At 52.1% G+C, this 27,681-nt stretch overlaps 1 protein-coding gene across 1 annotated transcript; it reads right to left on the reverse strand.

Moving 5' to 3' along the window:
* Positions 1 to 19,490: 19,490 nt before the first annotated feature.
* ZNF503 (zinc finger protein 503) lies at positions 19,491 to 24,007 on the reverse strand. Its single transcript, XM_044239883.1, has 2 exons — positions 22,828 to 24,007; positions 19,491 to 22,065 (listed from the first exon to the last, which is right to left on the reverse strand). Exons 1-2 carry the CDS (start codon positions 23,137 to 23,139, stop codon positions 20,431 to 20,433), a joined length of 1,947 nt encoding a protein of 648 aa, XP_044095818.1. The 5' UTR covers positions 23,140 to 24,007; the 3' UTR covers positions 19,491 to 20,430.
* Positions 24,008 to 27,681: the final 3,674 nt, after the last annotated feature.

The raw sequence follows: 27,681 nt of genomic DNA on the forward strand, positions 1-27,681 counted from the left end.
ATTAACATTCCGGCCTCACAGAGCACCGATGCTTGCATGGGAAGGTGCTTCTAGCACAATCCAGAGGCTGCTGTGCTTTTGGAAAAAAAAAAAAAGGCGCATTTAGAAATTGCTGTTGTTTCACGGTAGGATATGTTTGAAGTATTAATTTCTCACAATTCTGGTTATTTCCTTCCATTTGTCTCTTCCCAACTCCCTCACCCTCCCAGCTAGCCTCTTCTCTGTGGGTGACTCAGGGAGGAGATGGCTCAGGGAAAGAAACAAAGGCTCATCCTGGCTTTTGACTTTGAAAGGTTTAGGGGAAAGGACCCAGGGAGAGAAAAAAAATTAATGATCAGAGAGAATACCTTATGGCCGAGACTAGAAAATGGGCAAGTGGGAGGACTGGGCAGCCTTGGAGGAGCAGAGGCAGCATCCAGAGAACTCTGAACTTCGACCTGGTGAAGCTGAATCAGCAGTGCGGGTCCCCAGTATCCCTCTAAGGGCTGGGATGTGGATCAAGAAAGGCCTGGAGCTCTGGGGCTTCAGGAGGCGGCTACCTCCGTCTACTTTCTCTTTGCACCTGCCTTGGTCTTTTGTCTCATCATCACCAAGTATCTTTCCCAGCTCCTGTATGGATGGCTGAACACGATTAACTGTCCTTGATTTGACACCCAGAGCCAGACTGACTTGTTTCTCAGGTCTCCACCCCTTGTTTCTCAGGCTGTCTGTGATTGGCCCAGCTTGGATCACGTGCCGCATTGGGCGAGGTCCCCGCATATCTGCACCAATCAGCTGTTCTTGGAGGCTGAAGTCTCTTTGCAACCACCTTTGGAGCCAGCTTTCCCCTCTTCCCAGGCCCCTTTTCCCAGATTCCTACAGCCGTTTCTCCTGAGAGCACTCCCCAGTAAACCTTCTGCATGTAACTTTACGTCACTCACTATTCCCAATCTGAAACACTCACCTTGCAGACTCTGGGTACCTACAGGATATTTGGAGTCCGCACTAAGGGCTGTGGTCGCTCACCTGTCTGGAAAGTGAGGCCCTGGAGAGCCGTGGAGCTCCAGACACCATTCTCAACACCAGACAATGTGAGGCTGAGGTTTTCCTGGAGAGAAACTCAGGAAGCCCTGGGGTCTGCCATTGGTGAGCTGTGTGTCTTGGCAAAAGCCTCTTAACTTGTCTGACCCACAGTGATCTCCAGTGCAGGTCAAGGAATCCCACCCCACAGGGTTAATTTAAAGTTCTCAGAAAGGATCTAAGTAAATGGTCTCAAACAGTGCTTGGCACAGAGTAGAAATAATACACATATGTAAAAGAGTTTGGTTTTCAGAGCTTCCTGCCCATGGCCATCTACCTGCCTCCTCTATGCCCACACCCTTTCATACCAGACTGGGTGAGGCCATGAGCAGAAGGGCCATGCGACCCCCAGCAGGAAACCAGCTTGGTGAGTGGTAATTACCTTCTTAGACTCTCCATAGGGATTTTGTAGGTGCTGAAATGTAAGTCACATTAAGTTCTATTAAAGATAAGTCATATTTTGTTTTCTGCTCAAAAGGTTTTGCATCCGACTCAGTGTCTGACACTATGGCCCCTATTATCTTTTAGGACCTTTTCTGCTATGCATCCTCTCTCATTTTCTCCAGCCATGTTGGTCTCCTAGCTGTGTGTTAAACACACTAGGCATACTCTTACCCCAGGGCCTTTGCACTTGTTGCTCCCTCTTCCGAGATACTCTTTCACCTGACTCACTCTCTCACATCTTGAGGTTCTTACACAAAGGTCAATGAGACATCCCCATTCCCATTTAAAATAGCAAAACTCCCTCAACACTGCCTATTCCCAGTCCACTTTAGCACTTGTTGCTGTCTGACATGTATTTCATTCATTCACTCCTCCTCTTACTCTGTTGAAGTACAGACTCCATGAGGAAAGGGATTTTTGCCTGTTTCGTTCTAAACTACATCCCACAACAGCATCAAGCATGAAATATATGCTTGATATATTTTTGTTAAATGAATGAGTGAAAGTGTTTGTATGCTTTACAGGCAGGTAAGACTAAACAGAGCAAATCCACCAGGGAAACCAATGACAAATTGATGCCAGCCACAGAAAAGGAAGGACAAAAAGTCCTGAGCATGGCTAGACTCTCTGAAGTTCCCTGCCAGGCCAAAGAAATGTCTGGGTCTCCCTGCCCCTCCTTCCCCCCGCAGCCAGGCAGCTCCTTGAGGACATTGGCTTTCTATTAGCTAAGTGTCCAGCTCAGTCCCTGGCATGTGGCAGGTACTCAGTCAATGTTTGCTGAATGTACCCATGCACCAAGGTGCTTGAGGGGAAGTGACCTGCACTTCCGGGTGGGGAAAAGGGATCTTCAAATGCTGACATATTCATTTGCCTCTTACCTCAGCCCTTGGCATCAGCCAATGTTTCCCAAAGTGTGTTCTCTAGAACCTTGGTGCTGATAGGTATTAGAGAAGCTAATAGGTGTTAGATGGAAGAAGGGTTCTGTTTTCAAATAAATTTGGGAAATCCTGGATTAAACAAAGGGGTTTCCTGTCTTCCTGAAGAACTTTTAGTAGGCAAATATAAATTATAAATCTAAGAGGGGGCTTATGTTTTGAAAGCTTTTCCAAACTTACTTGATCATGGAGCTCATTTTTCAAGGAGAACAAGGATTTGACAGACTGCTGTTGTCTGGCATCACCTCACACCTATCAGAAATGGAAAAGATGAGGCAGGAAATCTAGTGCAACATTTTCTCTTCACAGCAGAGCAAGAGAGGCGAAAAACAGAAAGGGAAAGGGGTTGACTGTGGGAAACACAGTAGGTCATAGTTGGGGCTTGGCTATAATCCAGCCATCTCTGGCCTCTAGGACAATTGCTGCCTTCAGTTTTGACCTCTGGTATTCTGAACTCTGTCAGGCCTTCTTTGCTCACTTATATTCTCAGAGTCACAGAAACTTAGAACAGAACCCCCCCCCAGAGAAGTGAACGTTCCACTCCTAACCTCATCTCCTGTTTCTGGCCCCAGCTGCCTGCCATGACCCAGCCCTGGGTTTGTGCCTGGGAGCCCGATGCTCTCCATCTCCACCTCCACCCCTTCCCTAGCCAGAGGGTTCCTGCCCCAAAGCCCTGGTTTTCAAAATGTGGTTCCAGGACCAGCAATGTCAGTATAGTCTGAGAAATGGCTAGAAATGCAAATTCTCTGGCTTTACCTGAGACCTGCTGAATAAGAAACTCTGGGTAGAGGGTGAGCAGCAATCTGTGTTTTAACAAGCCCCCAGGTGCTTCTGACTCAGGCTACAGTTTATGAACCACTGCCCTAAACCATACCAACTCAGACCAAGCCCTGGTAGGGAAAGGCCTTTCCTTGGCTTCCCTGGTCCCCAGAGAGCAGAGCGTAACCTCCAAGGACCTCGGTAAGGATCCTGGAAAACTCCAGACACAAAATCTTCAGAGATCCTTGTAGCTCAGCAGGTTCCAGTTCCTTGAACTTGGTGCCACCTGAACCCTGAAGTTAATTTACATTGTATCATTTCATTAGTCAGCCTAGTCGATAGATGATGCAATTTTATAAAACAGACCTGGGCTGGGCGGTTTTTCCAGTCTCCTGTTGTATCTATCAAATACCCCACCTCTGAAACAAATCCCAGCAGGAGGAGGTCTGTAGGAAGCCTGGGGGAGTCTGGAAATGTCTGAATCTTACCTCAGTCCACTTAGGTCGAGGTGGGGTCCTTTCAGCGCATCAAAAGAAGTTCTTTAATTGAGTTTAATAGCTTGATTCCAGTATACGTTCTTCCGAAATCCATCTGTTTTTTGGATTTCTCATCCAGAGTGATGTGGGCATAACTCAGGGTTGACCTCAGAGTTGCTGCCCTGAATAATTCCCAGGAATGCCATTGAGCAGTGCAAGGTCTGCATGGCCCAAAGCGGTGGTCCTAGGAGGAGGAGGGTAACACCCTCTTTCCTGCCTGCCACCCCCCGCTGGGCCTACAGATGGACAGGAGCCCCTCAAAATGTGCCCCTTGGGAGGCTGGCTGAGAGAAGGCGGGTTGCTCTCTGCCTGCCACTGACCAGGGGAGTGCGGCAAGTCTCCCTGTTGCGTCTCCTGTCATGGTCATGGTTCACACTGTGTCCGTGGTCCTCAGCGAGGGTGGAGATAATTCGGGCACCCACTCGCTCCCTCACTCACCCGCTCAGCCCAGGCGGCCGTGTCAGCTGCTGTGGCAGCCCTCCATCCATCCTCGTCATTCAGGGGCCTCTGAAAGTATGCCTGTCAATATAATGCACGGCCTGTTGAGGGGAAGTGACATTTTGAATAGTGGACACTTTTCCAGGAGCATTCATCCTAGGTCAGCCTCATGATAAATAAATACATTTGGCATCTGAAGTCAGCAGGCAGGATACAATGACTGAAACGCAAGCACAGATGCACAGACCATAAGGCTGACTTGACAGGGTGGAGGTAGGAGGTGAGGGAAAGGGGGAGAGGGGAGGCTCTGCGAGCAGATTTGGGGGGGCATTTATTCCCCCTCTTCCTGGTACCCCTAGGGAAAGCAGGAAGCAAATGATGCCGCAATTTCCATTTGTCCCTGAACCACAAGAGGGTCCTTTCTTTCTGTCACCCCTTCTGCTCCTCACCTATCCCTCCTCCCCACAAAAACCCCCAGTCCCCATCTTAATTACCCCTAACAGTGCCCTAAACAAAGTATTTATAAGGCTTACTGCGTTTGTCTTCCTGTTCCTATTAATAAAGTCTGGGAATGTAGGGAAGAAATATGGGTGGGTGACAGGGTTTTTAATGGTGCCTCACCTTAAATGCATTTTAAAATATGTAAATCAATAAAAAAATTATTTGTAATAGCAGCCTAAGAGTGCTGGTTAGCCTGGCACGGAGTGAAATGCACGCTACAAGCCCTATTACCATACATCCTGGGAGCTGTAGTTAGGATTAATCTGTCAAAGGGGATGGTTTAGTGTTGATGAATATGACATGTGACCATTAACGATGTTGATTTTATCTCCCGAGATTAGCATGATTTACTTCGGATGGATAATAATGTCATTTGCTTGATGCAGTAGATCTGTTTACGAGCTGATTAAATTGTAAGGCCTTGCCTCATTTCATGCTATTTGGTTTACAGCTTCATTACCACAATCACAAAAGCTGGGGAAATGTCCCACATTCCATGTCACAATAAATCACTGCTTCACGTTGCTGGGATGGATTTTAGCAGTCCTGCCCAGCAAGGACCGTTCTTGGCTCCCCACTAATCTGTGATCCAGAATACATTAGGGGGATCTTCAGGAACACCAGAATGAGGGGGGCCAGGAATCCTCTTGGATCTTTTAATTGAGATTAAGGAAGTCCTTGAGTAATTAGCTGTAACAAATTGCCTTATTATTTAGACAGTGAAGTCACTGTTTTTGTTGCAAGGATGATTACCATAAATATGCAGAAAAGTGACACTCAAGGAACCAGGAGGGAAGCTTGGAAGCCAATATCATTGTCACCCCATTATCCTTTGCTCTGGGAGAGGGGCAGTTGGAACGCAAGGTATATGGAGGACCTGTGTGGGAGGTCCTCAACCCTGCCATGGTGTTTTAAGGGGAGTGGGAGGAGGTGTGCCCCGATGCACTCACAACATCATGCCGGCCACCTCAGCACCTCTGGGTGGGATGTGGTTGAAGGGGAGGGGAGAGAAGAAACCTCCTGGCATCTGGGTCAAAGGAGAAGTGTCTAAACCACATTTCTACATTTTTAGTAAAACCTAAGAGATTTTGAGTTCTTAACTCCTGCCAGATTGTGTTCTCACCACTGATACAACCCTAGGAGACTGGCATTGTTACTCTCATCCGACGTTACAGATGACAAGGCCAAGGCTGGGGACAGGGATGTTTAGCAATGTGGCCAAGGTCACAGAGCCAGGCAGTGATAGAGCTGGAATTTGAACCCAGACAATGGGGCCCAGAATTTGGCCCAGGACCTATTATACCGAGCTTGCCATTTGGCTTGGGCTGAGGCCATTTCAGCAAAGAGGCAAGGAGGGAGAATTTTCAGGCCTTCTCCAATTCTTACTCCTAAACTGAAGCCTGTGACTGTGAATAGGTGCTTCCTGCAAAGAATTTAAGATGAACAGTAACCAGGAGCACTGAGGCCAGGTCTCAGATGGGAACTTCAGTAAGATTTTGTAATGAGTACAGTCAGAGAAGATGTAAGACTCCATGTACTTCCTCAAGGGCAGGCCTCTGGAAAGAACTATACTCTCAAAGGCAAAGGAAGCCTTTCCTTGCTCCTCAGCTCAGCATCTCCCCAGGACACCAAAGAATAAAGGGGAGAGATTGTTGCCTTCTAAAAGCTCTGTAGGAGAGGTAACTCCAGAATTCCCAGTTTCCATGCAGTTACCCTTCTAAACTGGAAATCGGGTCCTCCAGTATCTGTATCCCTTAACCAGACTCATTATTATGTCCTTAGAGCAGAGATCCCTTGTGGCTCTCCAATCTCCATTCCTCTGTTTTTCCTGTACTAGAACCCTGACTTGAACTGATCCTAATAAAATAAAGACTACATTTCCCAACATTGCTTGAGGCTAGGTGAGATATATGATGAGATATATGACTAATATGGGAACCATTTATTGAGCAGCTACTCTGAGCCAGGCCCTGCACTAAGCATTGATTGGGGTGAAGATACATAAGATGCAAACAATGTCCTTAGCCAGCCAAGCTGCTGTTCTGTCCTTCAGTCACTGATCTGGCAATCTGTCAGGTGTGAATTGATTTATCAGTCAATCAGCATGCTGGCTATTTGACCAATAGCCAGACATGTGCGCTGTAGGCATTGGTCCTGTTACTTAACTCTCAGGGAGCATAGATGGGGGTAATTTGACCACAGTCCAAGGCAGGTAGAATTTGATGCCAGGCATAGGGATAAACCCCTAAGAAATATGCATGCTTTTATCTTACAGCATACATGAAAATTAACTAAAGACGTAAACATAAGGCCTGACACCATAAAACTCCTAGGAGAAAACATAAGGAAAAGTCTCCTTGACATTGGTATTGGCAATGATTTTGGTGGTGGTGATGGGGGGGAAATAACACCAAAGGCAACAAAAGGGAAGAAATGCAAAAAATATGCAAGTGGGATCACATCAAATGAGAAAGCTTTTGTATAGCAAAGGAAACCATCAGCAAAATAAAAAGGCAACTTATAGAATGGGAGAAAGTATTTGCACACCATCGGTCTGATGAAAGGTTAATATGCAAAATATACAAGGAACTCATACAACTAAATAGCAAAAAACCAAATAACCTACTTAAAAATGGGCAAAGGACCTGACTAGACATTTTCCCAAAGAAGACATACAAATGACCAACAGGTACATGAAAAGTGCTCAGCGTCACTAGTCATTGGGGAAATGCAAATCAAAACCACCACAATGAGATATTACCTCCCACCTGTTAGAATGGCTATCATCAAGAAGATGAGATTGTAAGTGTTGGCGAGGCTGTGGGGAAGGCAGAACCCTTGTGTACTCTAGCTTGGAATGTAAATTGGTACTGTCATTAGGGAAAACAGTGTGGAGGCTCCTCAAAAAATTAAAAATGGAACCACCATATGATCAAGCAATCTAACTTCTGGGTTGAAGGAAATGTAATCAACATCTCTAAAAAGTATCTCTACTCCCATATTCATTGCAGTATTATTCGTAATAAGCAAGGTATGAAATCAGTCTATATGATCATGTGTCTATGGATGGAGCATGGGATAAGGAAACACACACACACACACACACACAAACCACACAGAGGAATATAATTTGCAACAATATGGATGAACCTGGAGGACATTATGCTAAGTGAAATAAATCAGACAGAAGAGCAAATGCTATGTTATATGACGTATATAATGAGTTTAAAGTAGTTAAACTCATAGAGGCAAAGAGTAGAATAGTGATTATGGTGGTTTCCTGGGGCTGGGGGAGTAGGGGAAATGGGAGATGTTGGTGACAAAGGCTATAAGGTTATAAGATAAGTACGTTCTGGGGTTCTAATGTACAGCATGATGATTATAGTTAATAATACTGTATTGTATACTCAAAATTTGCCAGAAGAATAGATCGTCCATGTTTTCACCAAACACACACACACACACACACACACACACTCAAGGTAACCAAAGAAGATGAAGGATGCATTAATTAATGATTTTGGTGAATATTTCACACTGTATCCCAATAATGCTCTGGCTGTGTAGCCACGTCCACCCCCTACCAAAGACCATTCCCTGCTGCTTTTTGGGGGGCTCCTGGCACTGGAGCCATGCCCTCTCTGTGGTCTCTTGTGCGCCCAAGATGTGGCACCTCTGACCACCTCTCCATCCTTGGTCTCCTGTATGATTAGGGGGAAGTGAATATATAAAAGGGAACACAGACTTTCCTATCCCCTATATTTGGAGACTCTTTCTTTTCCTCAGCGTCTCTGCCACCACACTGATCTCTTGGCCTTCTGGGTACTGAGACAGTGAAGATGTACAACCTGGAAATGTTCTTTGTGGGATGGACTTTGAGGCCAAGCCAAGGGCCCAGCTTGAGAGGATCAGAGAGGGGATGATCCTGGGGTGTCCAAAGCCTGGTCAAAGCTGTGAGCTAAAGGCTAGGAACACAGCTAATGGGTCATGTTCTAGATAGTTTGGGGCATTCTCCCGGGAGGGTAAAAGGGATTCTGGACTGTATTTGTCACCTCGTATTATGGGGGGGGGGAGTCTCTAAAATTTAGTGGCTTAAAACAATAATGACATTCATCCTGTTTGTGTATCAGCGGTTTGGGTGGGGCTTTGTGGAGAGGGCTCCTCTCTACTCCACTCATCATCAGCTGGGGCAGCTCAAAGGCTGGAGACTGGAATCTTCTGAGTCTTGCCACTCCATACTGCAGTTTGATGGCACTGTTCACTGGGACTTCCGCTGGGGCTGTCGCTGGAACATCTGGGGTGTCCTGTCTGTGTGACCGCTTGGCTTCCTCAGAGCATGGGGATTTAAGAGTGAGCATCCCTAGGGGAGGCAGTATTGCCCGTCTTGACAGTCTTAGAGGTCACATGGCATCACTTCTGCTCTGATCACAGCCCTGCCCAGTTCATGGGGAGGGAATGTAGACCCCACCTGCTGAGGGACGAGTGTCAACTTCATAACGTAAGAGGAGCATGTGGGATGGGCTTTATTGGTGCTGCCATCTTTGGAAAATGCTATAGGCAAAATGACTGTTCCTCAAAAGCCTTCCTCAAGAGTTTCAAGCTCCACCCTAATCCAGTTTTGTGCTTTGGTTTTCTCTCTCTGGGTACATGTCCCTGACACCCCAAGTTTCGACTCTCTTTTCTCTGCTTACAACTCACAAATTTTTGTCAATACCCTAGAGGCATTGGAAACTCAACCCATACAAAACCTACACTCTGTATTTCTCTGCCAAAGTCTGCTGTCCCTCAGAATTCTTTCCAGGTGCCCAGATGTGGCAGACTGCTGGTTAGCCTACCATTTTTAAATCTATACCCCCCCTTCCTCCTTGCACGTGGCCGCTGGGGCAGAAACTACATGCCATAGCTGTGTGTGGCCAGGTGACTATGAGTGACTTCTTCCTTGCTTGTCCAGAAGGACATCACTTGCCCGGGACTTTGTCCCTTTCCCCTGGGACTAGTGCCCATATTTGATCACACTGATGAGTACAATTATCTAGAGGATGAAGGAACACCAAAATGGAAGGAACTTGGAGCCCTACATGACATCACACAGCTGTGCAGCCTCACCAGCATTGACAACAGAGACCTGAGAGAAACTTATGTCTGATTTAAGTCACTGTTTGAGGGCTTCTTTGTTCCAGCAGTATAGCTTATAACATAAGCTAAACACCTCGAGATGATATTTGCCTTCCCTTCCCCCTTTCTAGTCCCTGCCTTTCACTGAATCCAGCCCATTACACCTTCTCACTGTCCCTTGGAACTGTCCTTGCTTTACCTGTCTTGCAACCTCTCCTCTGCTTCCAGCTCTCCCCTTCTCTTGTCTAAACCATCTGACCTCTGAAAGGTCCCTTTCTCCAGTCGCTTGATATTCCATACCATAATGGTATTCCTCTGCTCAAAGACCTTTGATGGCTTCCCACTGCTTATCAAAGAACAAGACACCATCTATTCCCACCATATTCTCATCCATTCCCTCTGCTACAGCCATATCCCCACCAAGCACCCTCATGGGCTGTCCCCATTCCATGCCTTTGATCCTGCTGATCCCTCCTCCTCACTTCACAATTCCCCATTTTTTACCCACCAAATGCATATTTATCGCCAAGCCCAGATCAAGGGTTCCCTCCTCCTTAGTGATTTCCACATCCTTTTATGGGAATTAATCCTGTGCCCCCACTGTGATAGCTTTTATCACAACCCACCTTAAGGCAACACCTATTTCCATGACCCACTAGACTGGACAGTAAGTGCTCTGAAGGCAGACGCCACTTCCTGGTCATCTTCCTACTGGCTTCATGCTGAAGAGAATGCTGTGTGTGCAGCAAAAGCTCATTCCATGCTTGCCAGTGAAAACACTCACTTTCCCTATCTGGAGGATCACAGCTCTGACTGGGCAGTGGTCTTGCCATAGGTGACAAAGGTTGTCTTTGTTCTTACCTGAGGGACCTCCCTAGGGAACTCTAAGGGAGGCAAGAGGAGCTGCCCTTCTCACACTTCCCCAGGGACTAAGGAGCCACTCTGAGAGGTAGTACCTGTGAATTGAAGTATGTAGGTTTTACAAGCATGCGCTCTGGAGTCAAACAGCTCTGGCCTTGAATTTCAGCCCACCACTTACTAGCTGTGTGACTTCAGGCATGATACTAACCTCTCTGAATCTCAGCTTTTCTTTTAGTTACATAAGATTAATACAGTCCCGGGGCACCTGGGTGGCCCAGTGGGTTTAAGCTTCTGCCTTCGGCTGGGGTCATGATCCTGGGGTCCTGGGATCGAGCCCTGCATGGGGCTCTTTGCTCAGCGGGGATCCCACTTCCTTCTCTCTCTCTGCCTGCCTCTCTGCCTTGCTTGTGATCTCTGTCTGTCAAATAAATAAATAAAATCTTAAAAAAAAGATTAATATAGTCCTTATCTCCTAGAGATCATATAGGGATGAAGAACCATAATATAAAGAAATATAAAGCTCTTGACATAAGGAGAATGCTTACAAAATGGGAATCATCATCATCATCATCAATATCTGGTTTCTTTCCTATGGCTGAGACTCCACCTGGTGGGAGAGCCCCAGGGCAGCCTCCACTCTAGGTCTGGCCCACTGGAATAATTGCCATCAGGTGGGGTTTTCCTATAGATGGAAGTTTGAGGATGTGTGTTGTCATGACTGGTGTGGCCTCAGCCTGGCAGTTTGCTGGGGACTTGTAGGAGGTAGTGCCAAGGTGGGGCTGGGGGGAGGGGCCAGCTGCCTGTGGCTAACCCCAAAGGGGCAGGGTTAAATGGGCTGGATGGCATCAATAGCCAGAGATCCAAAGTCAGGACATAGAACAGAGCAGGCTGCAGAAGCTGCTAGGTGGCCAAGGCTCCCCACATCAAGTGGGCTGTTCTCATCACTCGGCTGGGCTGGATCTGCTTTGGTGTGGAGGATATCAACCTGCCCAGTAGAAGGGACCCAAGCCCCCACTTAACCAGGCTTTGGTTCTAGCAGATGGAAGGTACTGAGGGCAGTGGAAAGATGGCCTGCCTACAGTGGGGGCAGAGAGGGAGGTTCTCTCCCTAAATACCCCATACACTAAGAATGGGCACAGCAGAGCTTATCACCCTCCTCCCGGCACTGTCAGCGAGGAAGCTCCCTGCTTCTCACTGATTCAGGGCCTGAGCTGCTGGATCTGTGGGCTTCAGCCAGCTAGACAGGGTGAGAATAGGTGGGTTAAATACCACTTAAATAGGTGGTATTTAACAAACGGCTCTCTGTGGGAGGAAGCCTTAATTTGTAGTGTTTGCCAATGATGTTTGTGTAAATACTCCTGCCATGGCTGATTTGAAGCTGTCAACATAAGGCCACAGAATGAGAAGCTGGGAAGAAGTGTGCCCAATTTTGTGAGCCAGTCTGAACTGATCCCAGCACACCCCTGGGGTGGGAGCGGGGTGGGGGGGGTGGTAATGGTGTCTGACACCTATGTGAGGGGAGAAGGGCAGATGTCTATGTCTTCTGTGTGGTAAAAAGCACAAAAATAATGCCTCTGGAGTCTAATGAATTCCCAGCTCTGCCATTTGCTGGCTGTGTGACCTTGGGCAAGTCACTATACCTCCCTGTGCCTTAGTTTCCTCATCTACAAAGCGGGGCTAATTATAGTGCCCACTTCATAGAGTTCTTCTGAAGGCTGCATACTGGCTTGTGGTAGATTGACATACATGTTATTTATTGCAGTTAATCACAGAGACGTTGGAATGTTGCTTTGGTCAGAATAGTTTAGAACTGAAATCCAGAATCCCTCATGGCATTTCCCAAAGGCATGGTCTTGTTATATTTAATCTTGGATTTCCTTCAAGATTGAGGATTTTAAATCCACAGGTCCATGAACTACCTGAACTTATTTTCCGAATGTTGAGTATGTGTGCTTATTTCTATAAAGAGGGGCAGTAGCTTTTATCGGCTTCTCAAAAAAAAAAAAAAAAAAAAAAAGGCTGTGGTTTCTGCATCCTTCCCTCAACCCACAAAAGGCTTAAGAACTAGTGATGTGGAGGGTGTAGAATTCCCACACCACAGGAACTGCCCCTGGAGGATGTGGGGGAGAGGAGTTGTTCGTAGAGTGTGTGGAAGGAAAATGGCAGAGTCACAGAGAGATCTGCAAAGAGGTTGGCAAGAATTCTTAAATGCCTCTCCTTTGTGGAGACCTAAGGCTGAGTAAGCGTCTGACAACAGGGCAATGGAAATATTCACATTCACGCATCCCTTCCTGATTTCTCCTTACCCCTCCAGGTCAGAGAGTGTCCTCCCTTCTCCGGCTTCTCCCCTGGGATCCTTACCCTCCTGGATCCCACAGAGGCAGGCTCTGAGAGCTCCTGCTTTGCCAGAGGCAGGATTCAGACCCCCTCAACGGTTGCTCTTATTCGCTGATGCCACTTGTGTTCTTTTTGGTTGTTTTGTTTCTTTTAGGTTTCTGGAGTTACACTATAATTATTTAAGGTAAGGTTAGCACAGAGTTGTTTTCGCATCGGTCTGCCTCTGTTTTGAGTTGGAGGCTGCATTCAGTTTTTTATTTATAACATGGAAGGGGTGGCGGGTAAGTTTACAATGCTTCTCCCTTTCCACCCACTTGTTTTTTGTTTTTGTTTTTGTGTTAAATTTAAAAGACCATCCCTTCCTCTTCCTGGCTTCTTGTTGTGCATGGAGTTCAGGGCCGAAGTAAAGAGTTTTTTATAGGGGGAAAAATTCCTCTTGACAGATTTCACCCTAAATCATCGCAGCATACAACTCCAGGGGCACCTAAAAGGAACAAAACCCACCAACCTTGAACTACAACTTCTGAGGGCTTCAGAAGTACCACCCCTGCCCATTCTATCAATACAAATCTGTGGTTTAGAGGTAGAAGTCACCATTCAGTGACCTCCTGAAAGGCCACCAACAAAAGAGCTCTCTTAGGACCCCCGTTCTGGTCGACCCCATCTGTGGACTGCAGGGCAGTCTACTAATGTTCTGTCCCAGCTCCCACCTTTCCAATTCCCCTAAGTAACAGAACCCTGAATTTATTTGAGGCAGCAGTGTGCCCAGCCAGACATGATGGTTCCCAGTCTCCCTGGCGGCTAAGCATGTCATGTGACTAAGTTCTACCCAATAAAGTAGAAGCTGAAGAATTTTATGCGTGGATTCCAGAAAGACTCATGAAAATGGAGGGGACACTTTTAACTTCCTTGTTTTGCTCCCTCTTCCTTGCTGCTCAGGGTGAGTTAATGGGAGCTGAGCTCAAGCAGCCATCTTGGACTCAGAGATGCTGTGAGGATGAAAGCTTCCAAGTTGAGGTGGCACAGTCCAAGACAGAACCATCTGGGTCCCTGATGATGGAGGGCCATCCTCAGCCTGGACTGCCCACCTCCAGACGGAGAGAACATTTATCTTCTTCAAGCTACCATTTAAGGGTCTGATTCATAGACACTTACTCAGCCCCAAGTTTTGCACTGTGGACAAAGACAGTCCCAGTTCCTCTAAGGCCACTGTTAGTTTTCCTCCTACTCTTTGAAAGAATAGCCTCATCCAAGATGGCCCAATTCTTTTACATCTTTCTCCCCTTCTATCTTTTCTTTTTTTGTTTTCCTCTGCCTTCCACTCTCTTCCTCCCACTCTTCTTTCCTTTATTCTCTTTCCTCCCTCTCACATTTATTGAACATCTACTATGTTCTGGGTACCATGCTAGCTGCAAGGACTAGAAATAGATACAGAAGACAGACCCTCTTCCCCATTGCATGAGTATGGGCGGTCAGGAAAATGTAAAGAGAAATGATGGCAGGATGGACAGCTGCTCCAGTAGCAAAGAGAAGGACAGTGATTCCGATGGGAAGGATCTTTGGGCTTCCAGGAGGAGGTAACACAGGCCTGAGATTTAAAGCAGGAGTTTTAAATTGCTAGTAATTAGGAAAAGAATACAGAGGACATAGATTCCAAGCATAGGGACTAGCACAGTAATTAAGGATTTGAGCTCTGGACCACAGAGTTACTTCTCTCTAGTCCTCAGCTCCCCTACTTGTAAAATGAGTCTAGTAATGGTAATAAGACTAGATGAGTGACTGGAAAGTGTGCCATACATGCTCCTTATTAACATTATTATTGTTGGTAAATGTGCTGCTCACCCAAGGTATGCACAGCCTGATACCGGTTTTGGAGACAAGTGTCACAGAGGTTATAAGTGACTTGTTCATAGTCACACAACTATGAAGAGGCACTAGCCTCATCCCTAGTCCAGTGACCTTTATACTTCTGCCTTCTGCCTTTGCAGTAAGTGTGGAGAGAATGCAGCTTGAGGGAAATATCATTGTGTGGTGGTGGTGGTGGGGAAATCTGGACGGCTTCCTGTAGAGATGAGGTGTTTTGTTTTGTTTTTGAAGAGATGAGTTTTGAGGGAAGGGGAGCTTGGAAGGCATTTCAGGGAAGGAGTGTATGATGAGCGTGACATACCAAGGTGTTGGGGACTAGCTGGCTGGCACAGGATCTGAATTGTAGGACTGTTGAGACATGAATTGGGACAGGCAAAGAGGGGCCAGATTAGACGATGAACCATGATGATGCACTCTGATGGCTAGGTGATGGAGTGAGAATTTGAGTTTGGGCAGAGGAAGGCCCAGTTAGTACTTGAGCAAGAGGGTTGATCATAATAAAACAAAATTTTGGGAAGAAGGAAAGAAGTCTGCCTTTACTAAGAGTCAATATGGGCCAGAAAGTAGGTTAGGCATTTTCACATTATTTTATTTGATAAGATTGAAACTCATAACAACCCCATTGAGTTAGTATTAATGTTCCCATTTTACAGATGAGAAAACTGAGGCCCAGAGAAACCGAGTCACAGAGTTGAGCCAGTGATGGAGCTGAAAGTTCGATTTAGATCAGCCTGACCCCAAGTCTGTGCTCTTTCCACTGCACCGTGTGGCTTTCAGTTGTTTTCACAGAAGTCCCTTGTGCTGTGGGTTTCCCCATGAGATGTTGCTGCCTTGCAAGGGGTTGAAGAATCTTTTTTGCAGGCTAGACACCCCCAGGGCAAAAACTGGGGTCCCTCAGAGCAGAAAGGGCTCAGTGTTCCTGTGACTTTGGGGAATCCCCAGCACAGGGTAGGGTGAAGTACTTGGGCTCTGGGCTTCATGGAAATGGGTTTATATCCTCACTTTGCTTGAACTTGAGCAATGTCCTTAAGTCTTACTGAGCCTCAGCTGAGGCAAGGTAGCATGATGAGCCCTGGATTAGGAGGCAGTCTTGGCATAGGTTCAAACCCCAGCTGGAAGTGACAAATGCCTAAAGAGGTGAAATGATAAGATATGCGTGTTCATTTCAGAATAAGGGGTGGGAGGTGAGTTGGAGGGGGCAGAAGGGAAACAAGATTGGCGGTAAGTTCCTAACAGAGGCTGGGTGATGGGTTTATGGGGTCTATTATACCATTCTTTCTACCTCTGTGTATGTATGCAAATCCATAATAAAAAGTAAAACAATAATAACAATAGCAACAACACTGAGAACTTAAAAAAAAAAAACAACCAAATCCACAGACAACAAATATGTCCAGCACACTGTCTCCCAGCTGAATCAGACAGTCTGGTTCCCGGCCATCCTTGTGCTTTGTAACATCCCAAGGGAGAAAAGGTCAGCCTGAGCTTTGTAGTCACTCTGAACACGCCCAGGCCTCTAGCCTTCGTGGGTGAGGAACCCTAAGCTGATACGTGCAGAAGAGGACATTGGCTGATCTCCCAGGGACAAGTTTCACCTTCTCTGCACCTTGTACAGGTTTTCTGAAGCACAAGGAGTTCATCAACTAGAGGGGCTTTTTTTCGTCTGCCTTTCCGTACTGCTTACAGACCACCTGGCACAAAGACGCCGGGATCACTGTCATCACCAGAGGTACAGAAGGGGTCAGGAGCCGAATGGAGAGAGTCTTGCGCTTTCAGTTGAGGTCTTGCCACTGACTTCCAGGACTTAGCCTCAGTTTCTCCATCTCTGTCAGGGCCGAGTAAAGAAATGGACAGCCTTTGACAAGGGGTAGGCCCTAGGGGACCACTTTAGAATGACAGACAAGGTGATGTGTCGGAGCGTTGGGGGTGGCGGTGGGAGCCTGTAGTGGGGGAGGAGCCCGTGACATCTGGGCCAACTCCTCTGGGACAGAGAAACAGAGCAAAAGGAACACAACAGCAGAAGCTAAAGGGTGGAGAGCCACAGAGGACATGGTTCACAGCAGGAGCGGAGCGAAGAAGTACAGAGAGGGGACTCCCAGACACCGCTCCGCCGGCGATAGTGGAGGCTCCGGCTGGCTGGCGGGGTGACCACTCAACCCGCGGCCAGCGCCAGGGCCTGGGTTCCTGTTCTCCTTCGCGCTCTGGTGGGCTCTGCAGCGCCGCCTGGCGGACACGCCGTTCTTTACTCCGGCGTCCGCGGCGGCGGTCCGGGTTTCTGGGATCCCGCGCAGATCCGGAGAAAACCGGAGAAAGCCGCGGAGCGCGCGGTAAGGGTGGGCGTTCGTGCCGCGAGGCAGACTCGCACCTGGGGCCTGGATGCGTAGCACAGGCTGGCATCCTGTCCTCCCTAACTCCGCGCCCGGCTGACTCAGTTCCATCCAACACGTCGGGGAACCCTTTCTCCCTCTAACCCCCACGTCCTCAGCTCCGGCATTTTGCCGCTTCGGAACACCTTATCCGGGAAGGAGGTCTCATTAAAATTTCAAGGCGTTTGGTTTTGATTTTTGTTAATAAAATACCAAGAGTGGGCGTGAAGGCACGAACTTGTCCAATTTGTCTCCCTTCGGGTCTCAGACCTGAAATTCCAGGGCGGGGTATCTTCTAGGCCCTTCCCCGCTCTAAGGAGTCCTGGTCGGCGAGACGTGATGGCGCAAGGACCCCGGTCCGAAGCCACGCGGCTAAGAGTGGCCAGGGGCGTGTGGCTTGTGCTGGGGAGAGGGTGAGCGGGGCCTGCCTTGGCTCTCGCGTTCCAAGCCCTGGGCCCTGGAGCGGCGAGGACGCGAACCGCACCACCTCCTGGAACGTCCGCCCCTCCCGCTGGCGGGGGTGCCCTGTGACGGGGGTCTGTCCCGGAGTCTGGGGATGACAAGCTCCCCATCGGCCGGGGTTCTCGAGGAGCCAGGCCCAGCCAGGCCCAACCCAGCTTCTCTTAGCCGCAGGAGAGGGGGAGCGGTGCTGCGGCGTCCCAGGACACCGCAGGCCCACTGGGGTCCTCCTGCCGCCGCCAGCTCCCGTTCCCTGAGTCGGGGAGTGCGGGCCTGAGGGTCGGAGGCGATGGAGCCCGAGTCTCCACAAAGTGGTCTCCGGGTGGAGGCCCGAGAGCTCCCGCAGCGTCCCGTCCGTCGCCGGGGCTACTCTGCGTGCAACCCGTGAGGTTGACGCTGGGAGGAGAGTGGAAAGTCTCAAAGTCGCCAGGCCCTAAGCTAATGGCGGCGGGAAAGGCGCGGTTGACCGACCGAGGCCCGAGGCTGAGGGCGGCCTCAGCGCGGCGGTGAGCCTCCGGAGGCAGCAGGGGGAGCTTGACGCCGAGGGAGGCGGGCCGTTGGGAGAACCCAGAACGGCCTGACCCCAGAGAGAGGGGAGTTCGGGGTGCGCGCACAGCGCCGCGGCTCCGTGGTGCCGGGGTCCCGGGAAAGTGGCGCACTGGGCCCAGAGCTCCCGGGCACCAGGGACGGCGAGCGCCCAAAGAGCCGGAAGACCAGAGCTCGCGCCCAGGGCTGCTGGAGCATGAGTATCTGCGTTGGGGGTGGGGGGTGGACGAGTGGGCCTCGGCCCCCACCTATCCCCAAGGAAGGTTAGGGCTCTTCTCTGCGTGGTTCCATCGGAGCTTCCTGCGGCTCAGTCAGTCCCGCCGCTCAAGCTGGGGAGACGGGAGCCCTGCGCACCGCGGGGATGCGCGTCCTGACGGAGGGTCCCGCCGCGCCTTTTGCGATCGGAGCTTGCAGCCCAGCACAAGAGCTCAGCGCCCACCTGGCTGCCCCGGCGAGACCGAGAATGGGCTCCAGGACCCTCTTGGGGCCGAATCTGAAGGGGCTTGCGGGTCTCGTGCCCCGGCGCGCTCTCCGGCGGCGCAGACTGGGGTAGAGCTCGGGCTGCAAAGAAATCTGGACGCGGAAAAGCAGCGGCGGCGCGGACCAGCCACGAGCCGGGACTCCGGAGAGAGGAAGGAGCCCGGGCTTGGTGTGGTCAGGGGTGGGCCCCGGCAGCCAGAGGGAGAAAAGGAGAGCGAACTTACTTTTTCCTGAGGTGCAAGAAGGTTCCCGCGCACTCTGCCCAGGCCCGTAGCAGATTCCCAAGCACTCACCGTCCCTCAAATCTGTCCCGACTGCCCGACCGGGACAGGGGATGCTTGGAAAAGCAAAGACAGGCACAGCGGACAGTGGCACCTTTCCGGGGCTAAAGCCTCGGGAGAGTCTGGGACTTCGCCGCTCTCTATACAAAACAAAAGCCAGAGTCTCAAAAATCTCAAGAGGGAAATAATGATTTTTAAAAATCGTTTTTTTCTTTCTTTCACTTTTAACAAACCGTGTGCCGGGAGAAAAACTAAAAACTAAATGAGCGATTGCTCAGGACACTGTCTACAAATCGTGAAATCCCCTGTTTAAAAATATTTTCCCCAAGGCCAACCCCACGACTGGTCAGCCCTTTGCTTCTTCCTGAAAAATCACAACAAAAGCAATAGGAAATGCAGCCACGGTCCTGGGAAGTAGGAGTAGCCGTGAGGCCCAGGGAACCCACTGCGGCCGAAACTGCCATGCTCTTCCTTTCTCTTTAACCAAAAAATAAAAAAGATAAGAAGAAGAAGTAAAACCTTTTAATACATCAAATATACGGAATTTTAATCTTTAAAGCGATACATTGTCTATTATTTTAGTACATGACGTAAACCTTACTTGTCCCCTTCTCAGCGGGTGGACTTAAAAATTAAAAATAGTTGTGTTCCTTTTAAAGAACAAAATAAGGCAAATGAGGTTTTGGAATAAAATTGTTTTTCCTTTTTTTTTTGTTTTCTTCCAGAATACATACAAAAAAATACCCATTCTCTTTCGATGGTATACACCTTAAAAATAATTGCAATTTGAAATCAGAGCTGACAAATTGTGACTTGTTTTGTTTTGTTTTTTCATTTTTTTGTAACAAACATGCATGTAAATTTGTGTTTCAATCAGACATTAAATAAGAACGTACAATACAATAATAGCAATTTTAAAGTAACATTAAAGAGAAGACCTCTAGTTCTGTGGCGGTTTTGTATTTATTTATAATCTACAAGGGACGGGAGGGTTTGTTTTCCACATTTTTACCCTCAAGATTTAATTTTTTTTTTTTTTACCCCTCCTCCTTTTTACCTACGGAGTTCAAACTAAATAATGCACTTTTGAACCACGGGTCCGCTTGGAGCTAACATAAATAAATACCAGTGTCCACCGATGCAGTCCTCAGATGAACACTTTCTCAATTAATTTTTCCTTCTTTTTCTATAAAAAGTCAAATGATATTTTTTCAACTTTTATAAAGTTTGGGTGGGTGGGGAGGTGAGAGGTGGGGGAAAGGGGAGTTTCCCACCGGGTCTCGGTCGCTGTTTTGGGTAGATAGATACGGTATATATATTTTTCCTTTCCTGGCCCGGGTCATCCCCACGCGCGAGTGACAGTAGCCTCTGCCCTGTTTCCACCCCTCCCTCGGCCCCTCCCTCCCCCCTGCTCCTCTCTCTCCCTCGCTAGCCCTCCCCACCGCCCTCACTGATACCCCAGCGCCGAGGCCGTGGTCAGTCTCTGTCCGTAGAGGGCGTAAGGGGAGTAGTAGGGTCCGGTGGCGGCGGGCACAGGCACAGGAGCGCCGGGTGTGGGGAGCGGGCTCTTGGAGTAGGGGTGGTAGCGGCTGCTGAGTCCCAGCGCGTGGTGGGGGCTGCGCAGCGCCAGCGTCCCGGGACTGCCCGGAGCGCCCGACGTGGGGATGTGCATGTGGCAAGCCATGGCGGCCGCTGCGGCGCTGGCCAGGGACGATGAGCTGGGGTAGCCCGACAGCAGTTTGTCTGTCCCGGGGAAGGCCGTATGGGTCCGCAAGTGGCTCAGCAGCTCTTCGGAAGTGGCGAAGCGCTTGTCGCAGGGCCCGTTGGCCGACACCCAGTTGCAGATGTGGGGGAGCGGGTCGTTAGGGAGCATGAAGCCGTAGGGGTAGAGGGGGTGGCCGGCCAGGGAGGGCGGCGTGGCGCCGGCAGCGGCGGCAGCTGTTAGCGATGAGTGTACGCCGTGCAGCGGGTGCGTAGGGTACACCAGCGGGTATCCTGACTTGAGCGCCGCGGCCGCCGCGGCCGGATCGTGAGCGCACGAAGCGCTGGCTGCCGCCGCCCCTGCCAGGTGGCTGGCGCAATGGTAGCTGAGGCAGTACGGGTCCCGGCACAAGCTGGCTGTCATCACGGATGGCGGCGACGCCCCGGCCAAGGGGCTGGAGCCGGCCGGCTTACTGCAGCCCAGAGAGCCCGCCGCGGCCGCCGCCAGTTGTGCCCCCACCAGGCTGCCCGGCTTGGTAGGGTCAAGTGCCACGCCGTGTGGCAGGAATTGGGGCGGGTAGCCCGCGTAGGCCCCAGCCAGGCTGCCTGGGTAGGTCATGCCCGCCGGAGGCAGAGGGAACACTGTCTGGCCCGGCTTGTAGGGCGATACCGGGGCCACCAGCCCAGAGCCCAGTACCGAGGAGGAGGTGGGCGCGCTGGGGCCTGAACCGGAGCTGGAGCCGGATGAGCCGCCGCAGTCTGAGCCTAGAGCCTTGCCCCCGGGGCCCCCATCTGGGTGCTGGTTAACGTCCACATTAATCCCTCCGCCGCAGCTAATCCGGCCGTGCGCCAACCCCGTGGGTCCCCCTTCGGCCGAGGTGCCCCCGGAACCCTTGCTGCTGCCACCGCCGCCGCCCACGTCGGGATCCTTCTTGTCGTCCTTGCCCTCCGGGCCGCCCCCGGCCGAAGGCAGCATGCCTCCTGGAGAGCAGGCCGAGGCGCTGGAACTTGGGCTGCCTGTCCTGGGCGTGAATGGCTGGCAGGTGGCGCTCGGTACCCGGAATCCGGACTTCTCTGCTGAAACCCCCCCGCCGCCGCCCCCGCCACCACCGCCTCCGCCGCCGCCGCCTCCCGGCTCCTTCTTATCCGAGCCGGGTTTGGAGTACGGCTTGAAACTCGACTTGTCCTCCACGCCGATGTCGCTCAGCTTGAGGGGGCCAGACTTTGCGTCCTTGTCGCCCCCGGTGCCGCTGCCGGCACCGCCCGCGCCGCCCCCATTGGAGGCGACAGAGGAGAGTTTGGAAGAGGGCGAGGGGTCGGGCTTCCCGATCTGTGAGCATGTTTGCGCCAACAGCGCCAGCGGGCTCTTCTTGGCATCAAGCTGCGGGGTCAGACGTGGGGTTGGGGGTGGCACAAAGAGAAAGAAGGGGAAACCCTTTAGAATCCTGGCTTCTAGGGATCAAACGCCCTTCCGCAACCGCCAGTGAAGACCCTCTCAGCTCTAGGGGCAATTCTAGACAGCACCACTTCACCTCCCCCCAGACGGACGAACAGACAGACAGACACACAAACTCGCCCTTGAGAAAGGCGGCAGCCTCCCTCTTACCCCACCAAATGAACGTATTTCCTGACCTCTCTAAACGCTGTATTTAAAAATACCCACTAAATGTTTTTGTTTCTGACTCCTAGACCCATAACTACACACACACACACACACACACACACACACACACCACTTATATATATCCCCAATTCTTCAGAGTAAGGGCTTGGGCAGTTGGCGCCTTAGAGGCTGTGTACAGATACCAGCTTCTGGGGAACCTTAAGACTGCGACTTTGGAAGCGCATTTCGGACTTCCGCCCGTCTTCCGGGCCGAAAGTGAGGGGGCCTGGGTCGGGGTTGGGGCTTTAATACCAAAGAGAGAAATAAGTTTTGGTTGCTTTGTCCCTTAGCATTCACACCCCATTCTACCTCCTACCCGCTTTCAGCCCTAGTTTTTACGATTTGGGAGCACTATGCTCTCCCCCATCCCGGAGCTGAATCACTCTGACCACCCCCCATCCCCGATCCTGAGAGAAAGAAATCCCGTGGAGCGGCAGCCAGGGTGGTGGTCCCAGCGCGATCCCGGGAGAGGGTCCTTACCTCGATGGGGCTAACGGGAGTAGAAGGCAGGGGCTGCAGGTACTCGGGGTGCAAAATGTGGCCAGTCCGTGCCGTCAGCATCTTCAGCACCTTGATGGGCAGGCGGTTAGCCTGGCGGAGAGGGTCAGAGGGGGGCACAGCGTGCACAAAAGGCTTGGTGCTGCCGGCCGGGGACGAGCCTTGGCCGGGGCTGGAGCTATTTCCAGAGAGCGCGCTGGTCCAGGCAGGGTCCGCACTGCCGCCGCCGCCGCCGCCGCCGCCGCCGCTGTGCTTACTGCTTCTTAGGGCAGAAAGCGAGGGCGCTGTGCTCATGACCCACCCGCACGCATGGGAGCAGCGGGGGGAGGGCTCCGTGAGGCGTGGGGCGGGCTCCGGGCTGCGCGCTCGCCGAGAAAGCAGAAGCAGTAGGAGGAGGAGGAGCTGGCGCGGCGGCCACGGGCACCCAGCGCGCCTTCTCGGCGCCTGGAGCCAGAAGCGAATAATCCTGGGTGGCCAGCAGCGGTGCCGTGGCCGAGCGGGAGGAGCCGGTCGGACTGTGGGAGTGCCGGGTGGCTCGCCGTGTCCGCCTCGGGCTGTGCCCTGCGCTGCGCACTCGCGACCCGGCGCTGGCGCTGCGCTTGGCGATGTGAGCCGCTGCCTGTCCAGCCGGGGCTCTGGCGAGGAAACTCACTTCAAAAGCAGCTGCACCGAGGGGGAGATTAAAGCCTTTGCCGCCTTCCAATCAAATGGGAGCCCGAGGTGATTGGAGGGTCAAGGGGATGTGACGCGTCCCGCGCCGCCGCCGCCGCCGCCGCCAGGACTCTCAGCGCTGGTTTTAATGGGCAGCTCCTTCTTCACCGCCCCCCTCCCGCGTGTCCCCTCCCTCGATTTCGCTCCGAGGACGAGCTGGACATTTATTCTGCGTTTGCTATGTGCCGCCTCCCTCTTTTTTCTTCCTCGTCGTCCTTCCTTTCCGTGGCTCGAAAATAAACTGAAACCTTTTTTTGCAGGAGGGTGCGTATGAGGATCAGATTGAAGGGATGACCAGAAGGAGCAATGGCGGGAGTCTGGACAACGGCCGGACTTTCACCTCCAGGGGCGCACAGGGGACCCACACACCAAATATTCTGTCTCGCTCAGTAATTGAAATCTCTCGCGGCGCGGCCGCCAGGGTAAGGAAAGGTGCGGAGAGGGTGACGGAGGAAGTGCGCCCGCCCGCTTTGATTCCCCGAGATTCGGCAGCGGAGAAACCAGAAGCTAGGTGGGCAGCGGAGGCGGCGGCGGCTGTTCTCCCGGCTGTGCGCGGGGCTCCCAGCCCTTCCCAGCCACGTGACTGCCGGGGACGCGCAGATTGGGGCTGGAGCGGGGGTCACATGTTTCCTCTGTTTCACACTCAGTCTTCTCCTCCACTCCCCCCCCCCATTCTTACTCTCCCCTGCTATCCTCTCTCCTCCTCTCCCCCTCTCTTCAGTTCTTTGGGCATCTCCACCCCTCCATCAATTGTCAATGTTCCTCGACCGCAATCAATCAGTTATTTGTCAGCTCTTGTCAATCCGCCCGTGATTTATGTCAGCTTTTGTTGCTGATTACAAGGCGGGTGCGACTTGAAGGGAAAAGAGTGAGGAAGAGAGAGATGGAGAGTAAGGAAGAGACCAAGGGGGAACCAGCGGAGGGGGAAAGAGGAGCAGCCTCCTGGGATGGGGTGGGGGGTGGCTCTAAGAAAAAGAATGAAAGAGAGGAGAAGAGGCTTTCGGTGTCAGGAAAAGGAATAGTGAGAGTAAAGCGCGCAGGTGTGCCCAGGGCGCTGAGAGGGCTGCTCAGGCCTGAGGTGTGCGCCTCTCCCCTTACACCGTTCTACTTCTGGGACTTCCGTCCATTGGGGCCGCGGTGGGAGGAGCTGCCCCGGGTACCTAAGACGGGCGGTGGCGACGTCTAAGATGGGAAATATTTTTGTCCCCAGGATAATCCCTCGGGAGCATGAGGATGTCAGGCTGCCAGCCTGCCGCGGACCCCACCCTTCGTAGTGCCCCGACCCCAAACACAGACTTCATTCTGACAGGCACACCACAACGCAGTTTTGAGTCCTGAAGGTCAATGATGGGGTACCTCCTCCCCGACTTAAGCCTTTGACCTCCCTTCGGATCGCGGCTAGGGCTGAGAGGCTGCGAAGAGGCCTGGCCATGGGTGTACGGTGGAGACATCTCAAGCTGATTCAGATCCCCTCTCCAAACCTCTCCGACCCTGCTGTATCCCCGCAGGCTGGGTAGCCGGGGTTACTCTGGGCTGCTCACTCGAATTTATGGGAACGCCAGGCCGGGACTGACCTGCGTGGAGAAAGCAGAGGGAAGAAGAGAGAGCGGGAGGGGGCGGCTGCCTGTAGGAACTTGGGTCTTCCAGGGAAGCGGAGCGGGACTGCCGCGTTCCCCTCGATTTGCACCGTCACTCCGGCGGGTTGGAAGGAAGAGCGGAGGCGCTGTGCCTGCCTCTGTGTACCTGAAGCTGGGCGCACAAGTGTGTACGGACGTCTGCGCCGCTGTGTGAGTTGTCAGGGCTTTGGCAGCGTCCGGAGCGAGTTCGGAGGTCGCCTCCAGAAACTCGCAGAAACGGGAAGGGGGCAAGAGGAGGACACAACCCCTTCCTCGGAAGGACTTGGACGACTTTGAATTTCCCCTCCCCCACTTTTCCGCCCCAGCTCTTCTTTTGTTGTCAAGTCCTTTGATAAATGGTAGGGCAGGGAGCGCGGGGAGCCCGGAGCCAGTCTGTACCCGCTCGGGGGGCAGGGCCGGGTCTGGCGACCCGGTTTCCTTCGGCACTGAGCCCCGTACCGCGGGGGCCGAGTCTGGGACCTGCCCTCCGCAGGCTCGCCCTCTCCTCTCTCACCACCCCATTCCCTCCCCCCGCCTTTTTTGTCTCTCTTCCACTCCACACAGGTACCGAGAACTTTCTAGGGTGAGTTTTAGAATTTTCTCATAGGCATTCTTTTCCTGTGTTTTAATCTTATCCCTTGATTCTTTAGGTCGGTAAACTTGATGAGATTGTAACTTGACTAAAAATAATTTGAAGAGGGAAGTGTGTATTTTGGGCTGCTCTTCGTCGGTGTGCGTGCCTGCGTGTGTATAGGTGTTAAGAACACACCTGCGGTCAAGGGGATTTGGTATCTGCCTGTGCGGAGGTGAGGAAGGTGAGTCCGTGAGACGGAGTGTGAGACGGTGGTGAGGCCACACCCGAGGTTGGGAAGGTTGTCCGAATAATCTTTGGGGAGCGAGTCTCAGATGCCCGTTTCTGACGGCAGGACAGTCCTAAGCTGTCTCTGCAGGGCAGCGCGTGGGGGAGGCCGCCTGTATCCTGCGGGTATGTTAGTGTCTGTGTCATTGAGCGCGCGGCTGTCGAGGTGCCGGCCGGGATCAACTGTGGAGCTCCCAGCTCCGCGAGCCCAGCCGTGGGTCGCGCGTCGCCGCAGACTCCACGCGAGGCCTGGACACTGAATGCTGGGGGCGGCGGCCAGAAATGAAGGTGATAGCGGGCGTCTTCTTTTGCAGCCCCCTCCCCGGCCCCGACAGAGCCCAGTCTCCAGGCTCAGTTCTTTCCCTCTCCTGGAATTCCAGCAGCTTTCTCTTCACATCGGGCGGTTCAGGGGTGGCAACCCCAGCACCTAAAGCCTGGGGGAACCAGAGAGTGGGCCCCGCGTGCCCCAGAATGGGCGTGCCTCGGTGTGGCTGCACACGCTCGCAGGCCTGCGCGGTGCGGCGCGCGAGCGCGCGCGCGCGGGTCGTGGTCCGCATGCGTTCGCTCTTTGCAAACCCCAACTCGGAAGGTCCGAGCGCATGGGGGCGCCTGGGGGCCTGCACGTCCCCGGCTTTCGGGAGGCGCCAGCTTGCGAGCCTGCGCACCTCGCCCGGGAGGCCAAATCCCTGAAGGCCTTGCAGGCCTTGCGGGTGGGGGAGTTATTAATTACTCCGCACTAGGCCTAAAGCCTCCAACCCCAGCGGCGGTTGGCGTGGATGTCCTGCGGATTTTATTTGCACACAGTGTAAATGATTTGTTTTCTCTAAAAAAGGAGTGGGCATGGCAGATATTTGAGGAGGGGGTGGGAGGAGAAGGAAGGCGAGAGAGCTGAGGAAAAAAGTTTGAAAATGCCTTGAACTATTCACTGTCGAGATGGCTAATCAGTATTGAGGCCGGAGGGCAGGCGGGCCGCCTTTCACCGCCGCTTCCCTTTCATCTCGGGCTCGGCGGAGGCGCTCAATTAAAAGCCTATCAGTTTGTAAGTAAATCAACGCCTATCAGAGTTGTCACATCAAACAAAACGATTATTATTGCAGCCCGCCTCCCCTATTAATCTCCCTCGAAGATAATCCGCCTGACAGGTCAGGCCTGGCGAGCTGGAAAGCCTGGCCCAGAGCGCCCAAACAGTCCGGGACTGGCGCGCGCCCCTGGGGGCCTCCCCACTGCGGTCCCGCCCCGCCTTGTAGTCCCCCGGGAGGGGGGAGAGTAGGAGCTGGCGGAGGCCGCTGGTCCCAGGCCCGCCCCTCCGGACTGGGAGCCGGGCCCAGATTCGCAGGGCTGGTGAGGGACGGTCTCGGGCGGCCCTCACCTCTTCTCTGGTGGCACCGGGCCTGCCGGAGCCACGGTCCGGCCTGGTCCCAGCGCCTCGCCATGGCCTGTACTCTTTTTGGCTCGCCTGTCCTGACTTTCCACCCCCCAACCCCTTCTCTTTTTTGTTTTCTCACCCGCTTCTTTCTAGACTATTTATTTATTTATTTTCCTCCTCTTCCTTTCCCCCTTTTCCTGTTTGACGGGAAAGACGGGGAATATTTCCTATTCTCTCTCCCTCTTCTCGGTATACCGTATATACCACTTCGGCGCAATCACACT

Source organism: Neovison vison, chromosome 2 (genome assembly GCF_020171115.1).
Source record: "Neovison vison isolate M4711 chromosome 2, ASM_NN_V1, whole genome shotgun sequence".
Classification (NCBI taxonomy): Eukaryota; Metazoa; Chordata; class Mammalia; order Carnivora; family Mustelidae; genus Neogale; species Neogale vison.

Excerpts from the sequence above, each read along its gene's own strand:
- ZNF503 (XM_044239883.1), bottom strand. The coding sequence starts at position 23,139 with ATGAGCACAGCGCCCTCGCTTTCTGCCCTAAGAAGCAGTAAGCACAGC. Across the intron at positions 22,066-22,827 it reads CTCCCGTTAGCCCCATCGAG|CTTGATGCCAAGAAGAGCCC; the intron begins GTAAGGACCCTC and ends CTGACCCCGCAG.